Consider the following 25,188-nt stretch of genomic DNA (forward strand, 5'->3'; position numbering starts at 1 on the left):
TTCAAGAAATCTCTTCTGCTGCAATGAGGTCATTGGCAGGGCAAATGTGAATCATTGGTGTTATTCAGGATTTCGGAAGCTTAAGCTTCTGCAATATAGCAGATGTACCTCTGTACTACAAGCAAACCAGGCTTTAATGCTTATGAAGAAAAAAAATATTTAAAATATATTAAAATACTTTGGCTCTTGGTAATTTGCAATGACATTGTCCTGGTACAAGGTTTTACGTTTTTAAATGATATGTACACATTATCTGACTGTAGGCTGCATTTAAAAATAAAATAAAGACTTACACAACAAATGCTGCTCATGGTATCATACGCAACAAAACTCGTCTTCCCAGAGTGCATCGCAAATCGTAACACGCCACTTCCGATCAGTTTCCGTGTTAGGTCTGTTCAATTTTCAAAGTTAGTCTTCAATGGGATTTGTAACGTTTATGTATTTGTAACGCTCCTACTTTTTGCAGTGCCTTAAAATCATGTGCAGTGACGGTGTAAAAGCGATATTCTTTGATTTGGACAACACACTAATAGACACAGCTGGTGCCAACAGAACAGCAATTCAAAAAGTAAGTATCAAAATGAATGAGTAGTGTGCTAGCCAGAAAGCTGCGGTTTGGATTTTTGACAGGCAGATTGCTTTACCTTCGCCTAGGACTTTGAAATTAAGCTTGCAAACCTGATACATAGTAAACGACAAAATAAACGCTATTTGCTAGTGAGTCGTTGTATAAGTAGGTGTACCAGTTTAAGGTTTTTTAGTTGGCAAACTGACAAAATGATTTCTTTTGAAAACCGGAGGTGAATTACCTGAATCACATGTCCGCAATATTCTTTAAGTAAAATCACATGCTTCCGTTCGTTTTCTGATATGCTGCATTTCCTAGACTGCGAAGGAGGCAGGGAGTAGCTTGTTGACGCAAAGCCTGTTGCGTACGCTTGTTTTGTGGTGAAACAGTGTACAGTAGTGCACAGATTTAAACATTGGAGCAACTTTGCTATGGAAGATGCACATGATTCTTTACCGCTTGCAGTCACCAGCCCTCCATATGCAAATACCACAAATATGAGGTCATTTCTCTGGCAGCTTTAGTCTATATGGACAAAACGTAAGCAACCTTTTCTGTTTACCTCCAAAACATGGTTGCCCAGATCAATGAAACTGTGCGAGCTGTTCACAGGTCCAGGAGTTGCTGGGGACCAGATTCGGCCAGGAAGATATTGGCTCAATCTGTGAAAGGTTCAGGGTGAAGCTCTTGCAGGAGTCATACGAGCCGTCAGAGGACGTAACGATCGATGACGTCAGGGTAACTCACTGGGAGGAGGCCATCCAAGAGGTGGCAGGCAAGGGACCCGACCGTACCCTGGCAGCAGAGTGCTACTCGATGTGGAAGAGCACACGCCTACAGCTCCTGGCCATACCGGGCCCAGTGCGGGCCCTGCTGGAGGACCTGAGGGAGACCCACAAGCTGCTCCTGCTGACCAATGGGGTGGCGCAGACGCAGCGGGAGAAGATCGAGGCGGTGCGCTGCGAAGGGCTCTTCCACGCCGTGGTGGTGGGAGGGGAGCACGCCGAGGAGAAGCCAGCCTCCTCCATCTTCTGCCACTGTTTCCAGCTGCTCGGGGTGGGGCCCCGGGACTGCATGATGGTGGGCGACTCCCTCAACACCGACATCCTGGGCGGAGCCAACGCCGGGGTGCGAGCGACCGTGTGGGTCAACGGCGACGGCAGGACCGCGCCCCCTGAGGCCCCGGTCAGGCCAGACTACACCATCGCAACAGTGCTGGAACTGCCCACAGTCCTCGCAGCCCTACACTAAGGGCGTTTTTTAAGAATGAGGATAAGGCTTCAGGAACTCCATAACAAGCAGAGTTACCATGTGCTGTCAGTCACTGGCTTATATGCCACCTATAGCGAAACAAATCCTATTCGTTTAAATCAGAGTCATTTGTAGCACATAATGGGTCCACTTGTTTTGGAGTTCAGGAAGCCTCATTCTCCCGTCACTTTTTTTAAAACTGTGCACGGGTGTGTTATAGTCTCTTTTCTCATCACTATCCCAATCATTGATTGCTTCACTGCAGCATTTTGTATTAAATCAAATGTCAATTACAACTTAAGACTGATGTATTTTTGTACTGGAGGTAGGCCCAATGTGTATTTTGGGAACTGTATCAATGTAAATTGTATGCAGCTAATGAACTTAATTGGACCGGTGAAGTCCAGGAAACTTGGATGGAACAGCATCCTGTATACAAAAATGCCCCTCCAGGAACCAAGTCTGCAATCTCTGTGAATTTGTTGTATTGTAAAATGAGGTCATAAATAATGGAACCTGTCAGGGGACTGGGTCTATTCTGGATAATTTTCTTTTCTTCCAGTGGATAAAAATGGACTGCAATGTAATGGACAGATTTTTTAATGTTCAGTGTATTGCTCTGTCAGAATTCCTGAAATTAAACTTGCACGTCCATAAAACAAACATGTAATTTGAGTGAAATATGTTGTGTATGATACATGACACAATTTAGAGAGATACTGATTGTGTAACACACAAAGACAACAATCAATTGCCATAAGCTTGCTTTGCAGTTTATTTGCAATCTGGGAAATGTGATTTCTGTGTGATGCGTTTTCCCACATCGTACTCCTCCATCAGTCTACTGTAGTCTCTGCCCATACTGCTCCGTCCATGTGGTGGGGAGCTATAATCCCCATTCACTTATGCTTTGTTTTAAACTGAACAGATGCAGGAAAGGCACGTGATAACTCCCCCACTCAGTGTGGTATTCTGTGTTTCTGTACAGTGAGCTGTGCAGCACAAAGCATCATAATTCACCACAACGGAACACGATTAAAATATATAAAAATAGCAGTCTTCTCTACAAAAGCCTGAGTGACTGAGCCCACATACAGAAGCCCTGGATGGTCTCTTTTGTGTCATCAGCTCTTTCAGGGTTTGGCACCAGCATTAAGTCTTGCTGGTGTCGTGTAAGCCCAGGGTCCTTCAGTGATTTGCGGAAGGGTCAGAAATATCCCCTCCCCAGAGAACATGCAGGTACTTCCTTGCAGGACGCCAGCAGGTGAAGGCTGGCAGACCACGACGGCATCTACTTGACATCCAGTTTGACCTTGATGTTCATGGCGGCGAGCTCGGCGATGAAGTAGCGGAAGACGTAGGGCACAGACACCATGTCGATGGAGTCGCTTTTCCCGCAGAGGGTGCAGACGATCTTCCTATGGCGCGTGGCCGACCAGGAGGGCGGCGGCTTCTCCAGCAGTGGCGACAGCAGGCTGCCGCAGTCCAGGCACACGTGCGCCGCCGAGCGGTCCGAGCAGTTGAAGAGGCGGTCGTGCAGCAGGAAGGACGTCCCGTGGGCCAGCAGGGCGTCCCGTTCCATCTCACCGAAGCGGATGCCGCCCTGGACGTTCCTGCCCCCGACGGGCTGGTTGGTCACCTTGTCCCGCGCCCCCGTGGTCCTCACCTGGAACTTGTCGGAGACCATGTGGCGCAGGCGCTGATAGTACACCACCCCGATGAAGATGTCGGCCTCCAGCTCCAGGCCGCTCAGCCCGCTGTAGAGGCGCTCCGTGCCGTAGTAGTTGTAGCCGGCCGCCCGCAGCATCTCGCCGAAGTGCTCCAGCGCCGGCCGCTCCTCGGAGAAGCGGAAGGGCGTGGCGTCGTGGCACAGGCCGTGGAGCGCGCCCGACTTGCCGGCCATGCTCTCGATGAGCATGCCGATGGTCATGCGGGAGGGGAAGCCGTGCGGGTTGAACAGGATGTCGGGCGTCATGCCGCTCTCCGTGAAGGGCATGTCCTCGGCGGGCCACAGCCGGCTCAGGATACCCTTCTGTCCATGACGGCTGGCAAACTTATCCCCGATGGTGGGGTTGCGCGGCACCCGCACGGTCAGGCAGACGCGCTTGAAGCGGCCGGTGCCGGCGTCGTTGCTGCACACCTTGATGTTGTCCACCACACAGCTTTCCTTGCTCCTGTGTCAGGGACAGACAACAACATGGGAATGAGACCACTACACCCAACAATTTATAAAATACGATAACGTATAATGATTAATCATACAATCGGTACTTTATCAAATACAGTTTCTCACAAATGTTTCCAACACATTTTTGTTTCCTATGGCTCCTCTTTCTAGTCTGATATGGAGGTTTGTCTTGCTACGATTTTCACAGCATTTGACTAGATTAAGCTGTGGTGTGTCCGAATCGGGACAGTCTTTGCTTTGGGCCGCTATGTTACCTCCCCAGGAAACTCACTTGTAGAAGGTGACGAAGCTCTGGCCGGTGTTGAGGTTGATGCAGCTGTAGAAGGGGTCTCCGTACTGCAGTACGGATCCGATGGGAGGAAGCCCATCCGCGTCCAGCTTGTCCATCACCTTGGGGTCACCGGGTTTGACCCCAAACACCAGGCTGTCCTCCCCTTTTACCTTTTCAGCCAGGTCCACCAGCTCGGTCTTGTACACGCAGCCATGAGCAAAGCCTCTCTCCCATGATGCCTTGTTCAGGATCTGAGGGGCATGAAGAAAGTGTAAGAACCCAAGGGCTTTTTTCATTCACTTAATGTCCATCAGACTGCATTTCCCGTTTTCACTCCAGTGTCACTCCAGGTACAACAGCGCAACATGAAACTGACAGCAAATTGTTCAAAAATACAGCAAAGGTGGTGAAATGAAATGGAACAGAAAAAGATGTCTGGGTTCCTGGCGTTCCTCTCTCACCATGGCGTCCTCCATGTCGTACCCCGTGTAGGAGATGACCGCCACGATGGCGTTGGTGCCTATGGGGTAATTGTCCATGTTGTAGTGGTCATACATGTAGGGCCGGACCAGGGGGCTCTGGGGGGTCTGCAGGCGGTAGAGTTTGTTGTCAGAACGCTCCTGGTAGGAGTGCAGCGGGAAGCCCATAGTCTGTTTACCTAGGAAGAAGGGACCAAATGATGTCAGAGAGAGTGTGTCCAGGATAAGGTTATCTGCAAAGCAAACCATGCAATGTGTTCAACTCTCATAAGAACATAATAACTCTCAAACTTCTGATCTACAATCGTGACACAATGTGTAGAAAATTATATATATATATATACACACATACACACTCCACAACTAAGGCTAGCCCACATGATAAGGCTAAGTTTACAAGTTTAACAGATGAAGTTAAAGGGATAAATACACACTGGCTCTCCAGCAATTCAGTGTAACAAGTGTAACAACCCTGTTTTCTCTACACTGAAGTAGGAACCCTCTGGCAGTAATGCTGCTGGCCACAAGGTGGCGCCCTTACCCATCTGGCACTGGTACATGTTTCGGGGACTCTGGTTGTGGTCAGAATATGGGATAAAGCTGGCCACCACGCTCAGCATGCTATGGGGGAACAGCTCCTGATGCGTCGTCACCCCTGGCTGGATCTCTTCCTCGAATATGCCGACATTAATGAAGACCTGAGGGATCAAGTGAGAGAAAGAATTAACTGCACAGAATAGGCCAGAAAGCACTTCAAGTTTAGTTTGGCTGTTCACAACATAAGTACTGCCATGTTGCCCTATAAACCTGCAGGACCACACGCCTCGATGTCCTGTACCTGCTCAAAGGTGCCAATGAGTTCCTGCTGCCCCAGCGCCAGGTTCTGCACAGGCCGCACCATTCGGCAGGGCGTGGTGAAGAGGAGCAGGCCCGGGTAGATGCTGGCCTTTCCTGTGTGAGGAACCAGAACAATCTCGGTCCAAGGTGGGATCCTTTTCTCCTTCAGCACCTACAGGGGGTCACAGTCCCCCAGAGACAGATCAAAGAAGCTGTAATTAAGATGTGGACTACTTCCTTGGCAGGGTCCCAGGTAGGGCATGATAGTACCTGTAGTTCAAGGAACCCAAGCGGCAAAACGACTGGCACAACATTGTTACAGCTGTAGTGTGCAGCAGTAGATGCTCGCAGGGTGTTCAACAGCAATGAGATGGGCAAGCTCTGGCTGTCTACTCCTGTCACCAGTGGAGCAAAGCAAATCTGTTTGACAGCTATGGCAGCCTGATTTATGCCAACAAATGACGCGGTCCGATTTGAACCTGGGACATAAGGGCTCAGCCTACCATCAAATTCAATACCTTCTCAACTGATTCACTCAGGACCCCAAATTGCACACTGTGTTTCTTAACATGGAAAAATGAAACTCCTTAGGCTATTTGTGGATGTAAATGTCTCATAGTCTAAACTGTCTCTAGAACTAGTGACACAGTGGCTAAATAATCCTCCTGAGGGAGGTGTAGCAGACCGATACTTTCCTTGGATGCTATTGCACTAACTCAGCTCACCTTGAACCTCCGGAGGGAGTCGGCGAGCACAGGCGCCAGGTCTCTTTCCACCCAGCCCACCATGGCGCCGTCCAGAACTACGGGGTAGCATTCAGGGTAGGGCTGGCTGGGCGTTCCATCCACGGGGGTCACACCTGGCAGAGCAGACAGAAAGACACAGACAGCCCGTCACACACAGCAGAGGGCACAGCTGGTCCTTTGCTTTCAGAAACCATGAACAAAGTGGCACTGACCGAGCGAGCAGAGCAGGGCGGGCAGGGTGGTGGTGGGGTAGGCGTGGGCCACGATCTCGCAGTGGGCGGTCATGTGGTTCATGAGGCCGCACGGCTCTCCGTCGGGCGTGTGCACGGGGCACAGGAAGCCCCAGGACTCGGGCAGCAGCCGCCGCACTGTCGTGGTCCGCATCTTGGCGAAGGCGGCGCCTCTGTGCACGCAGCGGAAGTGGGACAGGTAGCGGATGAAGTTCAGCTTGTCCGCCACCACGCACAGGCCCGAGTCCTGCAGCATGCCCAGGCCTGAAGGAAACGGATAGGGAGGGGCCAGAGGTGACGGAGGGCAGGAGACATGACACCCATACACAGGCTGGCAGCCAGAGCACCATGCTCTGAATTTTCTGTCTATTTACACCCATCCCACACAGGCTCACTTGTCCCACTTTTAGAGATGGAGTAAGACTTAACAGAAAGAGTAGAGGAGCCCTTCTCCACTGCAGGGCCAGAATCAAGCTTGTTTACTTTGTTTAGTTTCACATAGCTTTCCGTTATCTTTTCAGATGTGCTGACCCATGTCAGCTCAGGCTCCTAGGCTTTCCGATGCAGGCCTACACATGAGCAAACCAATGCAGAAGAAAAGCAATCGTGCTGGAGTAGGTCTGCCAGCTCAGGCTCCAGGCTCCAAATTCTATGGTAGTAAAGGAGTATACAGTGAGAGGGTGATACACTGTGCTGGTAGATTAAATGCAAGCCCTCAAAATGACTTTAGGGAAAAATATTTAACAAATTAACAATAGTGTAACAATAAACCAGAAATACACACCACTAGAATGATCACAGTAACAGTAGACAAAGATGCCCTTTAAGCCAGAGGCACCAATTTCAGGATCTGGTTTGCTGCCTTGTTTAGATACATCACTTTCACTCTTAACTGGTACCTTACCAGCCTTTAAACAAAGACTTCGGGTACTTTGCCTGTGTGAGTACAGGTTATTTTTTTCCATTACCCGTTTCTGAAGGGAGACTGTTCAACTATATTACCTGTCTTGGAGTGGAGGTTGCCCGTGGCCAGCAGGTACTCAAAGGGCTTGGTCAGGTCTGTTCCCAGGTTGAACATTTTCACAAGACTGTCTGCATTTACCCCACTGTTCAGGCGGTTGGCTCGCTTATCGATCGCAAGTTTAACTGAGACTAGCCAGGCCGCCATTTTCTCCTGAAAGCAAAGAAAATAATGAAATAACTTTTCCTTAAATTATAAGAAGAGAAGAGAAAAGAAATTCAGGTTGAGTACCTTAGTCAGTGATACAACGGTACCTCTCAACCTAGGATCTGAGGCAGCATCTTTCTGGTTGCAAGTATATCATAGACTACACCACACCGCTGCCCTTACCCTGATTATAGATGTAAAGCTGACTGCCTGTGTGGCAGGACATTCACTGACCCCAGAAATTTTTTAGTGATATTCAAGTGTGACAGACCTTACCTTGAGAAACATCAGGTAGAGCTGTCCAGGTGTGAGGACTTCCTGAAACATCAGACTGTCAGGGTTCTCCTCCATGCACTCCTGCTTGGCGAAAGTGAACAGCTTCCGGGTCATCAGGCACAGCAGATAGAACTTCTCCACATCTGACTTCAGGTGGATGCAGAGACACTGTCTGTGAGGTACCAAATGTGGAGAGCCAATCAAAACATGGGGATGTGAAAGTGCTACCTGTGTCACATTGATTACACTGTAATGCCAGCTGGACACTCACTCCAAGAGGAAGTTGGCGCATTGCTCGTTGGTGTACCACTCCGGCAGGTTCATCTTGACCCGGAAGCGCTCGCCCAGGTAGTTGAGCACCTTCTTGCGGGTGGTGCAGCCCTCCTCCATGACAATGCGGAGCATCTCCGACACACAGCTCTTGTAAAAGGAGTTCTCCTCACGTCCCTTGATCAGCTCCTGGTAGATCTGGAAGTCTGTGAAGTCCACCAAGGCCTGCACATGAGAAATAGACAGAAATTCACACATCAATCAAAGCTCAAACAGCAACTCTCTTTAACTGTCATTTTACCACAGCAGCCTTGTTCTGGATGTCATCTCATTTTAAATAATACAGCTTGGGCAGATGTAGTTATAGACTGAATTTTGGCTTTCTTTAAGTGGAGCTGCACTGCTAAGACTCAGATATTTTTGGGGCTACAACACACTGAAATGACATGCGTTACCTTAAGCGCAAATCCCAGGGGAAGGAAAAAGAGCTCCTTCTGGTAGATAAAGTTGAGCATCACTGTGCCATTGTCCAAGTAGTGCAGGTTCATGTTGATGGCTGTGTGTTCATCCTTCACACAGTGCATCGAAATACCTGGAGAAGAAAGAAAATGTTCACACCTCCTGCAGAGCAACACAGACTGAAAAAACGTGAAGGGGTATGGCCTCTTTGGTGAGGGTTAGAGATTTAGCCTTGAGCTTACCATACTGTGTGTACCCCTGGCCCCTGTTCTTCCACTTGGGCCGGGCCATGGCGATGGGGAAGTTTCTCCTGGGCATGATCAGCATGCGGATGACCTTCTCGATCCCGTTCACGATAAAGTACCCACCCATTTCCTGTGAAAACAGAGTAAATGTGAGAGTGCATTAAGTTGAGAAAGGCAGATGAGCTGAGGCAGTCACTGAAGGAGTAGAGTTAGCAAGTTGAGTTTAGAGTTGAATTGGGTTTAGTAACTGAGTTAGGAAATTGGTTAGTTGAGTGGACTAAGTGATTTGAATGGAGAAAAGGAGCCAGCAAGCTCACCAAGTGACTCACTGACCAGCTGACCCTCCCACCAACCCCTCCAGTTCTCCCAGACAAGGTACCTCAGCCTCCTCATGGTGCTCAGTGAGCTCTTTGGGGGAGAGTCCATGCAGGTTGCAGAGCTTGGACTTCACCATGATGGGCACCTGGCCCAAAGACTGCTTGATGATGCCTTTGGGAATTCCATTAACGGCCCAGCTCACGTCAGCCTGCAAACCAAGTTCACATACAGGAAGCTAAAAACCAGGGCTATTTGTTAACACCAGCTTTATTCATCATGCACACAACTGTCTATGTGACCTTCAAAAAACACAAGGCCACGCTGAGATTTTTTTATTTGTATTAAATAATTCTGCTGTTTCTTACCACCAGCTTTCCCCTGTAAGAACAGCGGCGCCCTCTGCATTCTGCAGGGAACACCCTCAAGTCTCGGCAAACACTTCCTTTGCTGACGACCGGCTTGTGGATCGCTGCTTCCACAAACGCCAGACTGATTCGGTCATTTCTGAACATAAACTCCAGGGGAGGAATGGCCTATAATAGCAGACATAACCAGTCAGCTTCTCTTTTCAGAACATTTTAGCAAACGCAGGTTTTTTTAAGCACATTCACATAGAGAGTAGCACTTCTAACAAATTGAACCGTAGACACCAAAACAGAACTTGCAATAAAGAACATGATCACTGTTTTACAAGTCTCTGATCTGTATATAAACCACCCACTCTAACGGTGATATTTCGCGTACTTGCAAGATGCTACACAGTAGCGTTCGTTAATGTAATAAAATGTAACTTAGCCATCTACACCTTTAACTACGTTACTTATCCAGTTAGTCAGAAGAAAGCTGAGAGCAATTCAACTAATAAAATAATCTTAATGTTACACATTTTGCACTCATTTAGCTAGCTTGCTAGACACGCTACACATAGCTACATTATCGTCAAAAGAGCTTCCAACATTATAGCTATATCAATTCCTTTTCTATCTAGCTAACTTGTCAATGTCATTGTATGGCGTTTTAGTAAAGCATTCTTTGTCTGACATGCTTCACATGTTTAGAGCCAGACCTGAGCAGCTAACACGTGAACCAGAAGGTTGTATTGAGTACCCACCTGCACAGCGCGACATAATCCATCACTAACCGCTTGATCAAACGATTCGATGTGTGCTTTGACTAACTCCTGTACTGCAGCGTGCTGTTTCTCTTTTGGGATACCGAAACCGGCTTCGGTCAGGCTCTTCAGGCTGGGATTACACAGTAGATTACTCCACTTCGATGTGGAATCCATGCTTGAAGCTTGTTTAGGAACCACATGTGCAGCAGCCGACAGGAAGTAGTAATTGGCTGACGCAGGAAGTAAAATAAGTCCAGGGCGAAGATTGTCTTCTGTGCCAAGATGTTCACCCGCGTCTGGTAAATGATATGCAGCAGTAGTGGCCAGCCTGGAGCCCATTAGAGCTCAATATGTGGCTCCTGAGATTAACATGAAGGGGGAACCCCAAATCCATTAGGACCAAGAATAATGGCATGAGTTAAAATGTTATTGCTAGTGTTGTGAAAAATGTAAAATATGTTCAAACAGTAGGCAAACATGAGGGTGCTCTAGAAGTAGTCCAGTGCTTGAGCAAAATTGTGTTACATATTTTGCAGAATAATCATTCCAGCACCTAACCTTCATACTAAATTTAATATAGGACAAATTTCACATCCAAATGAATATATGGATGGGTCATTAAAAACATTTTAATTGAGGCCCTTTGACAATGGCAGTGCTTTGTCACGTGTGATCTATGGCTTAATAAAAATTAAAGACCAGTGATTTGACCTCAGCACTGAACCCGTGACCAAATCCAAGATCAACTTACACTATAATAACCAGATCATTCTGTGGAAAATGACTAAATTAAGTATCAGTATTTGAGTGCAATACATTGTGATCCAAAGCTTATTCCAAATTATTTAGTAGTATCAGTGCTAACATCTAGTAAGAAGAGTTAGTGATTTTATTTATTCTTCTGAAAGGTAATTCAAGGAATTACTTCCTTCATTTAAACAGGGCATCTCTTTATCTCATTTTCAAGGTAGACCTGGCCAAGACAGCGTCTATACAGTCAGGACAATAACTGAAAACAGAAATGAACAAAACACAACAAAATAACACACCAATTTACAAAGTCATACATAGACAGAGATAAAACAATCAAGGCTGTGTAGAACAATTACAGTCCTCACAAACAGCGTTTTGCACAAAGGTTTTAAAGTGAACAATATACGTACTTCTACTTTTAGAAGTTACTACTTCTAATTTCAGAATGATTTAAGAACATTTTAACATAAAACCATCTTTATGATGACAAGTATTCTCAGTACCAGTACCACATAAGTCACTATGTACAGTGACTCAGAACAGTTCAGCAAGGTATTATAGCTGTACTTTGTGCTTCCTTCGTGTGATGGAAGTATAGGACCACATAAACATGGTACAGTGAGTTACCAAACTGGTTTTACTCTTACAGCTACATGAGTGGCCTACTTACAGTTGTGGTACCATGTCTGGAACAAAATATTCCATTTTAATTGTAAAAGGAAATTTCTGCCCCATGCTAGTCTCTGCAGTATGCATAAAACAATGTCTTCTTTTTATTTCACTTGCAGTAGTGAAGGGATATTGAACAGAATGTTAATGTGAAATTATGTTAATGCAGGATCCCCAGAGATCTGCATTCCATCATCTATTTAATGACTCATGGTGTTCCTCTCTTTGTCATAATTTATTAATCTAGCACACACCCTCTTCTGGGGGTGGGATGTTGATGCTGAGAAACACAAATTTACAGTGTGTGTGCAGTAGTTTCTTCTATGCCTAAATAGCTTCCTGACATAAATATAGCTTAACTTTCCTAATGTGTTTGGGGATAGCTGTCAGGGGACTGAACTTGTAACTTGAAGGCCAAAATCTTGAGTCAATCACTGTTGTTACACCCTTGAATGAGGCTGTTAACAGCATGGACTCCCAGTCATTGTCAAAAAATGACACAGATTCAGCCCTGGGTCTGCACTGTTGGGCTCAGTGCCTTGACCACCTGAGCTACTCAGTTACTCTTTTACACATTCTCAGCATTGCCAAAATGATCATCTTCAGCACACACATCTAATGTAGTTGAGGGTTAAGAAAACACTGCAGACATGCCAGTAAGACATTTCATTTTATTCTTTATGATATATCTCTCAGTACAGTTACAGTCAAGTTTCCATGCAATAGTCTAATAATGAGAGTAACACAGAGAACCAACAGATTGTTCAGACAACAGACACACTGTGATTCAGTAAGGTAATGAGAGCGGTCTTAAGGATTTTTTTTTTTGCCCTAAAATCCCACGTTTAAATGAAAGGACATTTCTTCTTCACAATGATGGCTTCCTGTTTCTTTGTTTCAACAGAAATATAGAAGAGATGCGTTTTATGTTTTGCGCATTGGGTCCAAAGAATAACCTGCCCACACAAGTTTGGAGTGAAAATGGGTAGAAGAATTGCAAAGCCAGGTAATACACCTTTTGCTTTAGTCTTTTCACAATTGCTCTCAAAGAAATCCAGACAAAAACTTCACTTCTGTGTTAAAATACACACATTTCCACACACCATACACTGGTGCTACACACTGAAATGTAGAAATCTCCCTGCATTTTTTTTTGGCCTGAAAGCAGATTTAACTTCAAACCTGTATAGGGATATGGATCTCACACATATAAACCAGAGTCATCTTTGGTCAGGAGGAGCACTGCTTTTTGGAGGTATGGGGGTGGGGAACAAAAAAGTTGGTCCACACCATGAAAACTGAACAAGATGACAGAACACACAATTAGTCACAGACGAAACGACACACAGAGCCAATCACTAGAGGACATTCGCTATTCTTATTCTGATACAACTGACAGAGTAACAAAGAAACAGAACTAGAACAATGGTTCAACATCATTATATGGCTGTAAGATGCATTATTTGTAGTTCACACATCTATAGCCTCACACAAACTTTGCAAACGACGCAATTCCCATTCCCCTAAGGCACCCCTTCCCATGAAGGGAAAAATCATTATTTTTTTATAATATTACACAGGTGATTTCCCTGGAATCCACATTGGTTTCAAATAAATATGTTTTGGATAGAAATGTGTTGACTGACTATTCCATGTAAGAACAATCTGGAAACATATTTTAGTTCTAGTTTTAGTTTTTATTTCATATGATATACATTCTGGTAGCACATTCACACACAAATATGTTTCATTCGTTCACCGAATGCTTCCATCGAGACAGTGCCTGGTAAATATGTTTGTTTGCCTACAATCATCAAAATCAGTGACATCATTTTGGCTTTCACTGTAACACTCATGCTTTTCACTCTGAGGGGGCTACAATTATTATAACTGTACACCACCACTTCATGAAGTTCATTTTTTTTTTTTAAAAATGTCCAAAGCATCCACAACAAGATGTCATGACAGACGAAACAGTTGTAAAAATGTTCCGAGACACAGCCCTTGACAATACAGCTGGGCATAAGAGGAAAAGAATGAAAAACCCTGTGAGGAGAACATAAAAATATGACAATAAGAAGTTGTTAAATGTAGCGTTTCTTTTCCTAAAAATCAGTGGCTTAGGCTTGTGACATTAGACAACTGAACTGCAGGATGGAAACATATATTTGTATGTATTTGTGCAAAACGGTGACAGAAACACCTAGAACCAGGGAGTATGATACACATACATGTCCATACATTCCATTTGCTCTGAAAATGGTAAAAGTCAAAGGAAACGTAATGTAACTAGTCAGCAGTTTGTCAATACTTTTACATCATTTAAAAGAAGCTAACGCAATGGTGTTAGGACTAGTATTTCAAGCCATTCATTTCTGCTATTCAGGAGAGATGGAAGTCAAAAACAATGAAAGTAACACACCATGCATGAGCTGCTATTCAAAATACAAACACAACGGCATTAGTGTGCAAATCTATCTGCCAGTTAAAAGTTTGATTCAGTCATCGATTGATACAAGAAAAATGCAGTAGGCCTACATTACATTAGTGCCAATATGGTGATCCAATATGGAGTCAGAAGGCTAAGCTTAACCTTGTTTTGAAGAACATCAGAGAAGGACATCAATTATTTATGAAGGAAATTGGATATCAAAGGAAAATTAAATATCATAGGGCAGCCCTCTACTGGAAGTGCTCTTAATACTGTCTGGGATTTTAGCTAGGGAAATTGCTGGATGCAAAGACACATATGTAATGGCACACACAATGACACTGTAATCTGGTCTGCGTGCAATCCCTTTCAAACTGCGACTGTCAGATAAAAGAAAAAACTCACTACCTTTCATGCTTGGAACAGAGGCCCAATTTCTCTCACACAGTTGCAGATTAACGCAACCAATTTATTCCATCTACAGAGATTCTTTTGCACAAACAATATATAATTATAGTGTATTGAAACAGTATGATCCCTTCATTTAGATGCGCTCACCCCTGTCCCTCTCCGGCTCTCTCTCCAGTCTGTACTCAACAGCATGGGAAAAAGACAGCATGGCAGTGGGGGCTTCGGAGTCCAACAATACAACCACTTGACCAACACATAAAGCCTGATGTGGCAGCCTGTACAGGGAAGCACATTAGTGCAAGGACTCAACCATGTGAATAGATTCATCTCATGGCCCACTCGAAACCAACCTGGTACCCATGGTCATTCAATTATTACTTGTTCTAGACTATCAGACAGGATCCCTGATATCTCTCATCTTGGACAGCTTGTTAAAAAAAGATGACATATGCCCAACGCACCCTGGAGTTCATTTTTGTTTCTTTTGTTCTAGGCAAAAACACCAGGTGCAACGATATGAAAGAGGCGTAACTATAACCTAAACAAGGTCGAATTCCAGGAGGGGTGCTAGTATTGTTCCATTGATCAATGTACTTTACCTGAATAACTTCCAACTTCCAATAAGTATCCAACTACATATAGATAATATGTAAAATGCAAGCTATGTAATATGCCTATGTCATGTCCATAAGAGTGTCTGGTAAAAACAAATAATAATAATAATAATAATAATATTAATGATTTCATCACAGCACACTCCATCTTCTCTGTCAGAGCATTACAAAAAAACTAAACAAAATGTTGGTCAACAGACCTGCAAGTCGATAAAAAGCCAAAACCACTACTGAATAGCACCCTGCACTATTGGGCACTGACCCAACAAGAGGACTCCCACCCATCAACAAATCACAAACAGCGATAAATGATATACTCATTCTCAACTCCTTCTTCATTTAACAACATTCTTATTCCTGACAATACATGGAAATACATCATGTACACTCAGATCTGTGATGGAGTCATTTGTGGGCTTAGTTTCTATTTCACTGGTCAGTTTAGCATTTAACTCTGGGTGTTCACAGAAGTCCCTGTTTTTGATTTGTGAAATTCTTGACTGAAATTTGGTTTTTATTTTCCAACTCATTTGTAAGTTTTGAGACTTAAGAGTGAAACATCATCCAAGAGGGTAATGTAGGTTTCAGCTAAAGACCTGGGTACACACAAAGTGTGCATCAGATATATAGGCTTACTGTAATGTAACGCATTTAGTAGAAAAACATCAGTGCACTAGACTTACTGGTCTGGGTTTATGTTCCTCTCCACAGGAGTCAAACCCCTACCACTGAGTTACACACATAAATACTGAAATTAAGTTTGTGTTTGGGGTGTCAGCCAAACACCTTTCCTTCAGTCTCCAGAGAAACTGGAGGCACTCATTGAAGGCAAGACACACAGAAGTACAACCCCACTTAGCAGCACTCAGGCTAACACGCCACACATCAGGATGATATTGTAAAATGATGGACAGGTGTTCTATTTTTAGGGGACGGAGGTGAGGAAATGTAAGGCACTAAAGTCACAGGTACTGAATGATACACGGATACATCTCCTCCATCTTTCTGCCCCACTTGCTGTCCATATTCCTCAGGAAAATCCTCGGCAGTGATGTGCATCTTTTCTTTGCAGAAATGGGGGTGGTGTTGGAAAGAAACCCCACCCCCATCCATCCAACCCTCTCACATGCTCCTCCCACACTTTCACAAAGTCTCGCAGCTCAGAATATTCTTCAAACAATCCTTACCCTCATGCAAACAACCTCCCAGAATTCCCAGGGCTTTGGAACACCAGAGGTGCAGCTGAGTAGAACACAACAAATTCAGCCAATCATTGAGAAGGGGGGGAAATTTATGAGGTCACTTCTAATTTTAGGGGTCCCCCGGTTTGCCCTCCATGTCACACGTCTGCGCCACAAGGACACCCACCCATCCTTGCTCACCACTCCACTGTGTCATATGATAAGCAGAGGGATCTCTGGGGCAATTGGTGGGGGGCGGGGGGGTGGCGGTCCGGGCGGAGTGTGAGGTGGGCAGCGGCATGGAAGCTGGAGCTCTAAAGAGGTGGGGGAACATCCTGTGCTTACAGTTTGATGAACGGACCCTGCTGATAGGCCGCTCTTGGTTTGGGGGAGGAACACGAGGAGGAGACAGAGGATGAAGAGGAGTCGTTGTTCAAGGTGAAGACGCTGGATATCGCCACATCCACAATGCCCTGACACAGCTCTGGATAAAGTTTCCTAAAAGAGGGAAAATCATTATATACCATGTGATAAGTGGCCATTCTTATTAGTTTAAGTATACAGTCCCAGAAATGTAAGTAACTGCTTCTGATGTGGAAAAAAGGAACTAATTACATGGTAAAACATCAGCAAGAACAAAACAACAATCTCTCACTAACCGTAAACCAACCCACAGTAACCTTGGGATCATTTATAAAGACACTTTCCCTTGTATTGTACTTGTATTTTTGGTTCAGAGGAATGTTATGATCCAGAAATACATTTTAATTAATTTAAGACTGAGAGGTTATCAAGCCCCCATATGCAGTTAACAATGGGACTATTTTTAATTCAATTATTTCACAGCCCCTCTTGTGGGACACATACAAATGAGCAAAGGAGCACAAACAAAAAGTTGCCTGTGGAGAGTATAACCAGGTCTGAGCAGGACTTTGAACTAATTTTAGTTAATCGGGGGGAAAAATGGAATCAAAGGCTGACACCCTGTTAGTGGAATTTTCAGGGAGGCCTCTTCCCTTTGATCAGTGTGGAAGAAAGAGACAAAGACACAGAGACAAAGCAAGAGACACAGAGAGAGATGGATAAAGAGAAAAAGATGGAGAGATGACGGAATGAAGAGAGGATGAGAATGCAAATCTTGCTCCCCGAAACCCTTACAAACTCACTGGGTCACAGGGGACAATTTAAGAGCAGTGATCACACTGAATGCAATGTGTTTGTAAAAAAAGGTAGATGGAGGACCAGCAGTTTCTGTACATCAGGAGAGTCATGCAGGACTGAATGGAAGCTCTGAAATCCAGGCTACACAGCCCAGCTCTATCTTTCAGCATGGGCCATCTTCACACAGCAGTGCATTTAGGGTCCAGCTCACACCAGTGAATTCCATTCCTCTCACAAGACTTTTTCAATCAGTGACCACTCGTCAAGACAATGTTTCAGTTCATCACCTCTGGCCCTCATTCAGGGGAGCAACAGGAAAAATTTGTGGAGAATCCCTCTATCATAAATTAAACATGCAGCACAATGCAGCCCTCAGGAGTTTATAGCAATTCTTGTGATTCTTGTGATTCTCAGGGGAAGGTCCAAGGGATTACATCGTCTATTCGAAATGATACATTGAAAAGATGAAGTTATACCACAAGTACATAAATAAATGGTACACTTTATTGATCCCTGTGGGGAAATTAGTGTTCTGCATTTGACCCATCCGAAGCAGTGGGCAGCAACGCCCGGGGACCAACCCCAGTTCTTTTGTCAGTGCCTTGGTCAAGGGCACTGACAGGAGTATTAACCCTAACATGCATGTCTTTCTGATGGTGGGAGGAAATCGGAGCACCCCGCAGAAACCCAAGCAAACACGAGGAGAACATGCAAACTCCACACAGAAAGGACCTGGGATGGCCAGGATTCAAACCCAGGACCTTCTTGCTGTGAGGGAACAGTGCTAACCACTGAGCCACCATGCTGCCCAGTGTAGTCTGTACCCCATTTTAAGTAAGAAATAACTGCAGAACAGACAGTTGTATTCCTCAATGACTTAATTCATTGCAATAAGGAAGTCAACAGAACAATGGAATGAAAGCCAGCAGAGGACACAAGGACTAGCCTGCTAGTGTTGTAAATAAAGCTCTTCATACTTTGACCATATGGTCATTGGGAGTCTTGATTCATCCAATTAAGTACTTTGAAGTGTAAATTAGTAAGTGGATCAAAAGGAAACAGGTAAGACAGCAGCCCCTGACGCAACTAAGCAAACCAAGATACAAAGGGAAACCTGTGGTATAGGGGCTGCTGATCTTTTCTCTTCACTTTTCAAAGAATAAGGTCATAATGTAGATATTCTACACAGTTTCATTCTGTGCTTATCAATAAACCCAGCAGTATCATATCAAAGGAGGAGGAAGAGGCGAGACTCACTGAGCACAGGCGGGCGCTCCGTTAATTTCGATGAGCCAGACCTTTAGATTCTCGTCCACCATGAAGTCAAAGCCAAAGAGCTGGAAGCTCTGGTACGACAGGTGCTTTGTGCTAATCGCTGGTTCAATGCAGACCAAGCAGCTTCTGTGACAAGATCAATCAAAGAGACTGAGTCAGAGAGGTGCAGAGTCAGAGACACAGATTTCTAAAGGAAGCCAGCAAAGTGCGTGATCAAAAAAGTAAGATTTACATGTTTTCTTCACCAAGGACCAACAGATGTCATCCATATTGCTCTTATTGATAACATATGACCATGCAATGCAACTAACTGGCTTTGTTCTTTTTCTATCACATTGCTTGGCCATTCCTAACCAAAGATTTATAACCAAAATTTTATATTAATTGCAGAATATAATTCAAGAAAGTTAAATGAAATGCACCCAGGATGGCTACATTAAATTGCATTCCATGTTAATAATCAAATCCTGTGTCATTTTTGCTTTATTTTAACTTAAAAGGACAGAATAGCCAAATAAACAGCATAGCTCCACAATCTAGTGACAAACCAACAGGCTTCTACTTAAATGACATAATCATCATTAACATGGTCACAGCCCTTAATCCCATTATTGCAACTGGAACGCACAGGAACAAAGGCTGATGGTCCACTATGAACTTAAGTATGAAACCTATGAACCCAGGCCCCATCTGATTCCAAAAGAAGAATACTGAACCCTGATGTCACACTTGATTTTACCCCAAACCCCCACACAATAAAAAAAAGTTTGTTGAATTTTTTTTTTGCTTTGTCTCAGAAGCTGGCTGTGAGGATATCATGAAGGAGCTGGACCAAGCACAACAAATGCATCATCTATTGCCTGCACCAACTCAGAGAATGAAATACCTTTCAGCCAAGTGTTAAAAGGCTTCACTTGTTTTCAAACAGTAAATGAGAATTTTTCTGGCACACATGATATTTTAACTTGTGCCAACATGAAAAATGATAAAACATTATACAGTAAAAAACACTTACATGAAAGAGCTTGATTCATTCACTCTGCATGCTTTTTAAACAATAACATACTTTCTTTTTGCTGCAAGTTCATAGTTAGGAACCTCCTCGTAGGTGGTGTCCAGTTAACCTGAAATAATTTAGAATAACATAAGGTCCCCAGGGGGCATTCTACCTTATGATCTGTTTGATCTGAGGTAAGATGGCTGTCTCCAGGGCAACATTGTGGGAGCTCTGCAGGTACTGGCGAAACTCATCAAAGAACATCTCGTTGCCTTCCTCGTATCTGCCATAGTTCTGGGAGTGCTCCTTCTGGATGCAGTGGTTGGTCAGGTGGCTGGTCTTGTCCTGAAAATCTGAGCTGTTGTAGGGCTCTGAGGAGGTCCTCAGCACCCCCTCTTTGTATAGGTAGATGTTGTACTGATGATCCACAAGCACCCAGCTCCTGCAGATAACAGAATATATGCTGCTATGCCAATCACACAAAAAGATTCTCTAAGCAAATGAACAATAAAGGCTGTACTTTCTGTACTTGTGCTGGTTCATTTATAATTCAAGTTTAAACTGGGTTTGGGGTTTGCTATTTAAACAGCTTCCCCACTTTGCATTGTATTCTGCCATTGTATATACCAATGCTCCATAAGCTTGAAAAAGATAAAGGTATCCATACAGATAAAATAAATCAAATAATAAATAATGCAGTGCGGCACACCCTAACCACATTTCTGCTCTCTACTCCAACAGCACAGTCAAGCATGATGAGTCGGCATTTTTTTCTGTGCAAAGTCATACCTCATTGTTTAAGTTTGATAGCATTCATATTCATAGAGAAATTAATAATATTAATTTATTTTGAGCTGGTTCAGCATTCCATTGAGGGGCATAACAGTAGAGCCTGAAATACTAGTGTCCACAAACCAGCATTCTTTATCTTTTAACACATTTACCCACAATCCCACCTGCTCTTTATTTTCATAGGTCATCAATCCCAATGAGAAACAAGTTCTCAGTGACCTCCTTTAGTACATTAAGGCTGAATGAAACATGAAAAAGGTTGAATGAACATTAAAGGCAAATACAACAGTCTTGGAAAGCTAGAAATTTTCACTTGAAAACAGACTGCAATTCTCCCTGTACCTGATGTCAAATTTGCGATGACCCGGTTCTAGCAGAAGTGGCTTCTCCAGGTACTTCTGAATGACATGGACCTGGCCTTGATTATCTATGTACTCCAGCAGTTGATTAGCATCAGAAGATATTAAAATCCCAGCACCTAAAAACAGTCAAATGAGAAGCAACCATTTTACTTACTACAAGTTTTTGTTTCGAGAAACATAAAAAATTACACACAGCCAGCCAACAGCTAGAGGACACAATGGCATTTCTCCATCAAGCACAGTGCAGTGTTACAACAGCATAATTTCTTGGACAAGTTGTCTATTTAAGTGATAACAATACTTTTCATGTTTAAGGGAATGTCAGACCATGAATCAAAAGATTTCATGTACTCCTTCCCCAGTCCTTTATTGATAATGACGCACTTATTAGGCCTATTATTGAACTGAAAAAGTGAATTAGTGATTCAGCTTCCACAAGAAACACAAAGCAGCAGACTTCAGGCAAAGGTCCCATGAAAATGACACAGAGGATTTTGGCAAGGCTTTACATGTGTAGCTTGAGTACTGTGACATGTATTAAACAGAAAAAACAATTTACATTTACATTTATTCATTTAGCAGATGCTTTTTATCCAAAGCGACTTACATAGGTTACAGTTCTTTACAATGTTATCCATTTATACAGCTGGATATTTACTGAGGCAATTGTGGGTTAAGTACCTTGCCCAAGGGTACAGCAGCAGTGTCCCAGTGGGGATCGAACCGGCAACCTTTCGGTTACGAGTCCTGCTCCTTAACCACTATGCTACACTTACAAGCTCCAGCTCAACGCAAACTCACTGCTGGGCTCAGAACCAGGTGAGGAAGTGTTCTTTGTAACCTTGAGCCCTTGTAGCAGTGCAGCACGTCCTCACAGCTCTGTGGTGATGAATTTTTGATGCGTGTGTTTTAGCTTTCTCTGGCGATTCTCACCTTTGGCTCCAGCAGAAGATTTAGCAATCCAAACTGAGCCTTCTCCATTGTCCTTCTTTGTATGATAGGAGGCCAGAAACACTTCCCGTTCATCGGTCTTGGGGTTGCTCTTCATATGACTGATGCCATTCTTGGCCGGTGCCACAGGGGTGTTGAGGTTTGTTGGGTAGATGATATATGATTCTGGGAACCAATTGCAAGAATCGGACAGCTCTGGACTGGTCTTGATTAACCTTATAATGTTTTGAGAAACAACAAAAATTCACACTTAAGATGACACATACATAATTCTATATATTCAAACAAAGTGGCAACAAAGGGACCCAAATAAACAGCTTCATATAGGCAGATTAAAACCTAATGAAATACTGCACTGTGGGGCCACAGTGGAGTATTGTTTTCTTGTCAAAAAACACTTTGTTGAGTTAAGGCCAAGAAGAAGTTTAGCTTGGTAAGTATTAGCTAGTATTCCAATTGGCATTCATTTGGTCCTCTGTCTACCTGATCTTTCACATAGAAGTGCTCCCACACAGTGATATGGTGTCTGTCACTCAGATCATGGATCCCTACTATAGATCCAGGACATTTTCTAACATCTGCGGAGGTTGTGGAGTTGGCTGCCATTGTGATGCCTGGCAATACTTAGGTCCTGTTTGCTTCCCAAAACTCAGGACCAGACCTCACCTTACATTTTAGGCCCTCCTAACTCAAACACAGTTTCTATCACATAGCAAAAAATGTTAAAATGTCTCTTTTTTTTGGAAAAGGGTCCTAACGTCACGATACATTCTTAAACAAAAATGTATTTATAGGGATCTAATTGGAACATTGCATCACTTAATCCACCATGAAACTGGAACAGAAAATTGTCCACTGCCTACTCAGTCCTGGGATTGTGGAGATGCATGCTGGGAAGGATGGATCTCTTATTGATCTGCCCACATCCCCAACTACTGTCACAATGACAAAGGTCACTGGCATTACACCTGCCATCAGGGCACCACCCAGAACACCAGCAATTCCGCAGTGCATAAGAATGGCATGCAAACAAAAACATATTTACACAAGCTGCTGTACTCACTTGACTAAAGATGCTTTACGGCACAACTTGTCAGCACCTCTGTAATAGTTTACCAGCTGCACCAGTCCTGGCTCGTGTCCTGTGAACAAATCAGACATTTTTACAGGATGAGCAGAACAATTGTGACTTCATACTTACTGAGGAATCAGTACCAACGACCACCATATTCACTTTATGTTTTGAAATACAAAATGCGCATTCAAAACCGGGAGCGATTTGTGCTGCATACAAGAAAGAAACCAGATTATCGTCTTAAAATATGTATTGCATTCTCGGATTGCTGCAATCGAGGGAAAAGTACTAGACTCATTAAAGGCCAAGAAGCAAACAATGTCACTGTTAATGAAGTCATGTCAGAAATGCAATTCAATGAAGCACGCAAACGGAACGTGAGGGGAAAGAACCTTAAACTTCAAAAAGTACGAGTTTGACATACTACAGGGAGAAGAGTGCGCCAACTGAACTGCCTCCCGGGAGAACTAAGAGCCGGTCCTGTAACAGCGACTGCATCACGTCACCCCTCTAGCTAACTATCTGGCTAGCTAATGATGCACAAAATACTTTTAAGGAAGACCTCTTTTCGACAACACTTTGCAGTACCCCTGTTACAATAACAATATCATCACGTGCCCCACTGCAACAAGAAAGCTTGCAAGATAATGTTTAATGAATTAATATGGGAATAACGGTAGCTTGTCAAAAAAACATCCGAAAGTAAATGCATTGCCAGTTGATTAGCTATGTCTTTCTAGACAGTTAAAATACAATAAAAGTGTATTACTGTATTACATTTAGCAATTATACCACACATAAATAAAAACACAGCTAACAACAAAACACAGTTTAACGTTAGCTAAACTACCATTAGGTCGAATATATTTGGCTTACACAGTACATGATGAATTAATACATGCTCCTTACCTAACCGTCCAAATGGCAATCTGTTCCTTTCTCCTAACATCAAGTTGAATCTGGGATTATCTCTTTTTAGTCTCTTCCAGTGACCGGTTGAGAGAAGGATTTTGGAAACTTCAGCATAAACGCTACTATTTTCATCACGGGTGACGAATGTATACATCGGCAGACTCATGTTGCGAAATATCACTTGTAAACGCAACCGGTATTTTCACGAAAACCCCCACAAGCGCAGCTAGCTACCCAATTCTAACCAAAGTAGTCGGTGACATGAGTCATTCATATCCAGCGTTAGTTAGCCAGCTAGCTAGCGGCTACATAAAGCATTGCGCTATGTGCTCTCAGCATTGGCTAGATAGCAAGTTAGTTGAAACAGTGTGTCCTCGAATCGCACAACAGTGGCGATTAAAGCGTTACGAGCTTTAAAAACTTAAATGTTCCTAATGCCCCAACAAGATACCTGGCTAAGAAGATAGCTATGGGTGTGACTGATACCGAACCAGCTAGCTCATTCCTCTCGAATGATAAAAGGTTGCTAGCCAGCCAGAGTCCTTTAACGTTACTTAGCTTGCTTAAGTCATCAAGACTGCACCACTCCAAAGCATCTTTACGTTTATTTGTTGTTTTTCAAAACAAAACCAAAAAGTCGCTCTTGGCAAGTTTTAATCGTTCAATGACTTGTGTCGTCTCTGTGATTCCTACGACTCCCGTATCCACCCTAAAACCCCCTCTTCCTCTTTATTCCGAACTGGCTCCAGCTGTCAGCCCCCACCGTCACATGGGTCAGCCTCGCGCAACCATAAACAGTCACCTTACTGGATTGTTGTTATTGTAGTTTGTTTTTGACAAAAATAACGTCGACTGTCCTAACGGGATGGAATTAGAAATTGGAATCATGAAACTGAAAAATGTAATACATACATGAAAATAAAAATGGGGTGATAACATTTTAAACGCCGAAAACGTAAAACTCTTCTAAGCGTGTGGACATGTTTGTACTACATGTCCCAAAAAGCATAGCTGCTGCTTTATAGAGCTCCTTTAGTCATGCAAATTCGATGCACAAATGTGACAGGGCTCACAATACAGTAGTCTAAATTAATTAAATATATCGATTTTACCGAAAGAAAACAGCTGACATATACAGTAATAATTTAATTAATTACAGGGTAGCCGCATTGAAAACAGTG

At 43.8% G+C, this 25,188-nt stretch overlaps 3 protein-coding genes across 3 annotated transcripts; 1 reads left to right on the forward strand and 2 right to left on the reverse strand.

Annotated features, from left to right (window-relative positions):
• Positions 1-385: 385 nt before the first annotated feature.
• Positions 386-2,393, forward strand: LOC118790468 (N-acetylneuraminic acid phosphatase). The gene is made up of 2 exons (XM_036547385.1): positions 386-571; positions 1,184-2,393. Exons 1-2 carry the CDS (start codon positions 482-484, stop codon positions 1,820-1,822), a joined length of 729 nt encoding a protein of 242 aa, XP_036403278.1. The 5' UTR covers positions 386-481; the 3' UTR covers positions 1,823-2,393.
• Positions 2,394-2,588: 195 nt separating this feature from the next.
• Positions 2,589-10,621, reverse strand: polr1b (RNA polymerase I subunit B). The gene is made up of 15 exons (XM_036546672.1): positions 10,421-10,621; positions 9,675-9,842; positions 9,371-9,517; positions 8,989-9,121; positions 8,743-8,879; positions 8,289-8,512; positions 8,018-8,189; positions 7,576-7,747; positions 6,556-6,837; positions 6,323-6,456; positions 5,599-5,769; positions 5,302-5,458; positions 4,743-4,939; positions 4,282-4,532; positions 2,589-3,996 (listed from the first exon to the last, which is right to left on the reverse strand). Exons 1-15 carry the CDS (start codon positions 10,595-10,597, stop codon positions 3,114-3,116), a joined length of 3,405 nt encoding a protein of 1,134 aa, XP_036402565.1. The 5' UTR covers positions 10,598-10,621; the 3' UTR covers positions 2,589-3,113.
• Positions 10,622-15,715: 5,094 nt separating this feature from the next.
• Positions 15,716-24,707, reverse strand: ttl (tubulin tyrosine ligase). The gene is made up of 7 exons (XM_036546923.1): positions 24,005-24,707; positions 23,084-23,162; positions 22,003-22,235; positions 21,050-21,185; positions 20,088-20,357; positions 18,901-19,044; positions 15,716-16,980 (listed from the first exon to the last, which is right to left on the reverse strand). The coding sequence occupies exons 1-7, from the start codon at positions 24,171-24,173 to the stop codon at positions 16,824-16,826; spliced, it is 1,188 nt and encodes a 395-aa protein (XP_036402816.1). The 5' UTR covers positions 24,174-24,707; the 3' UTR covers positions 15,716-16,823.
• Between the last annotated feature and the right edge of the window lie 481 nt (positions 24,708-25,188).

Source organism: Megalops cyprinoides, chromosome 15 (genome assembly GCF_013368585.1).
Source record: "Megalops cyprinoides isolate fMegCyp1 chromosome 15, fMegCyp1.pri, whole genome shotgun sequence".
NCBI lineage: Eukaryota > Metazoa > Chordata > Actinopteri > Elopiformes > Megalopidae > Megalops > Megalops cyprinoides.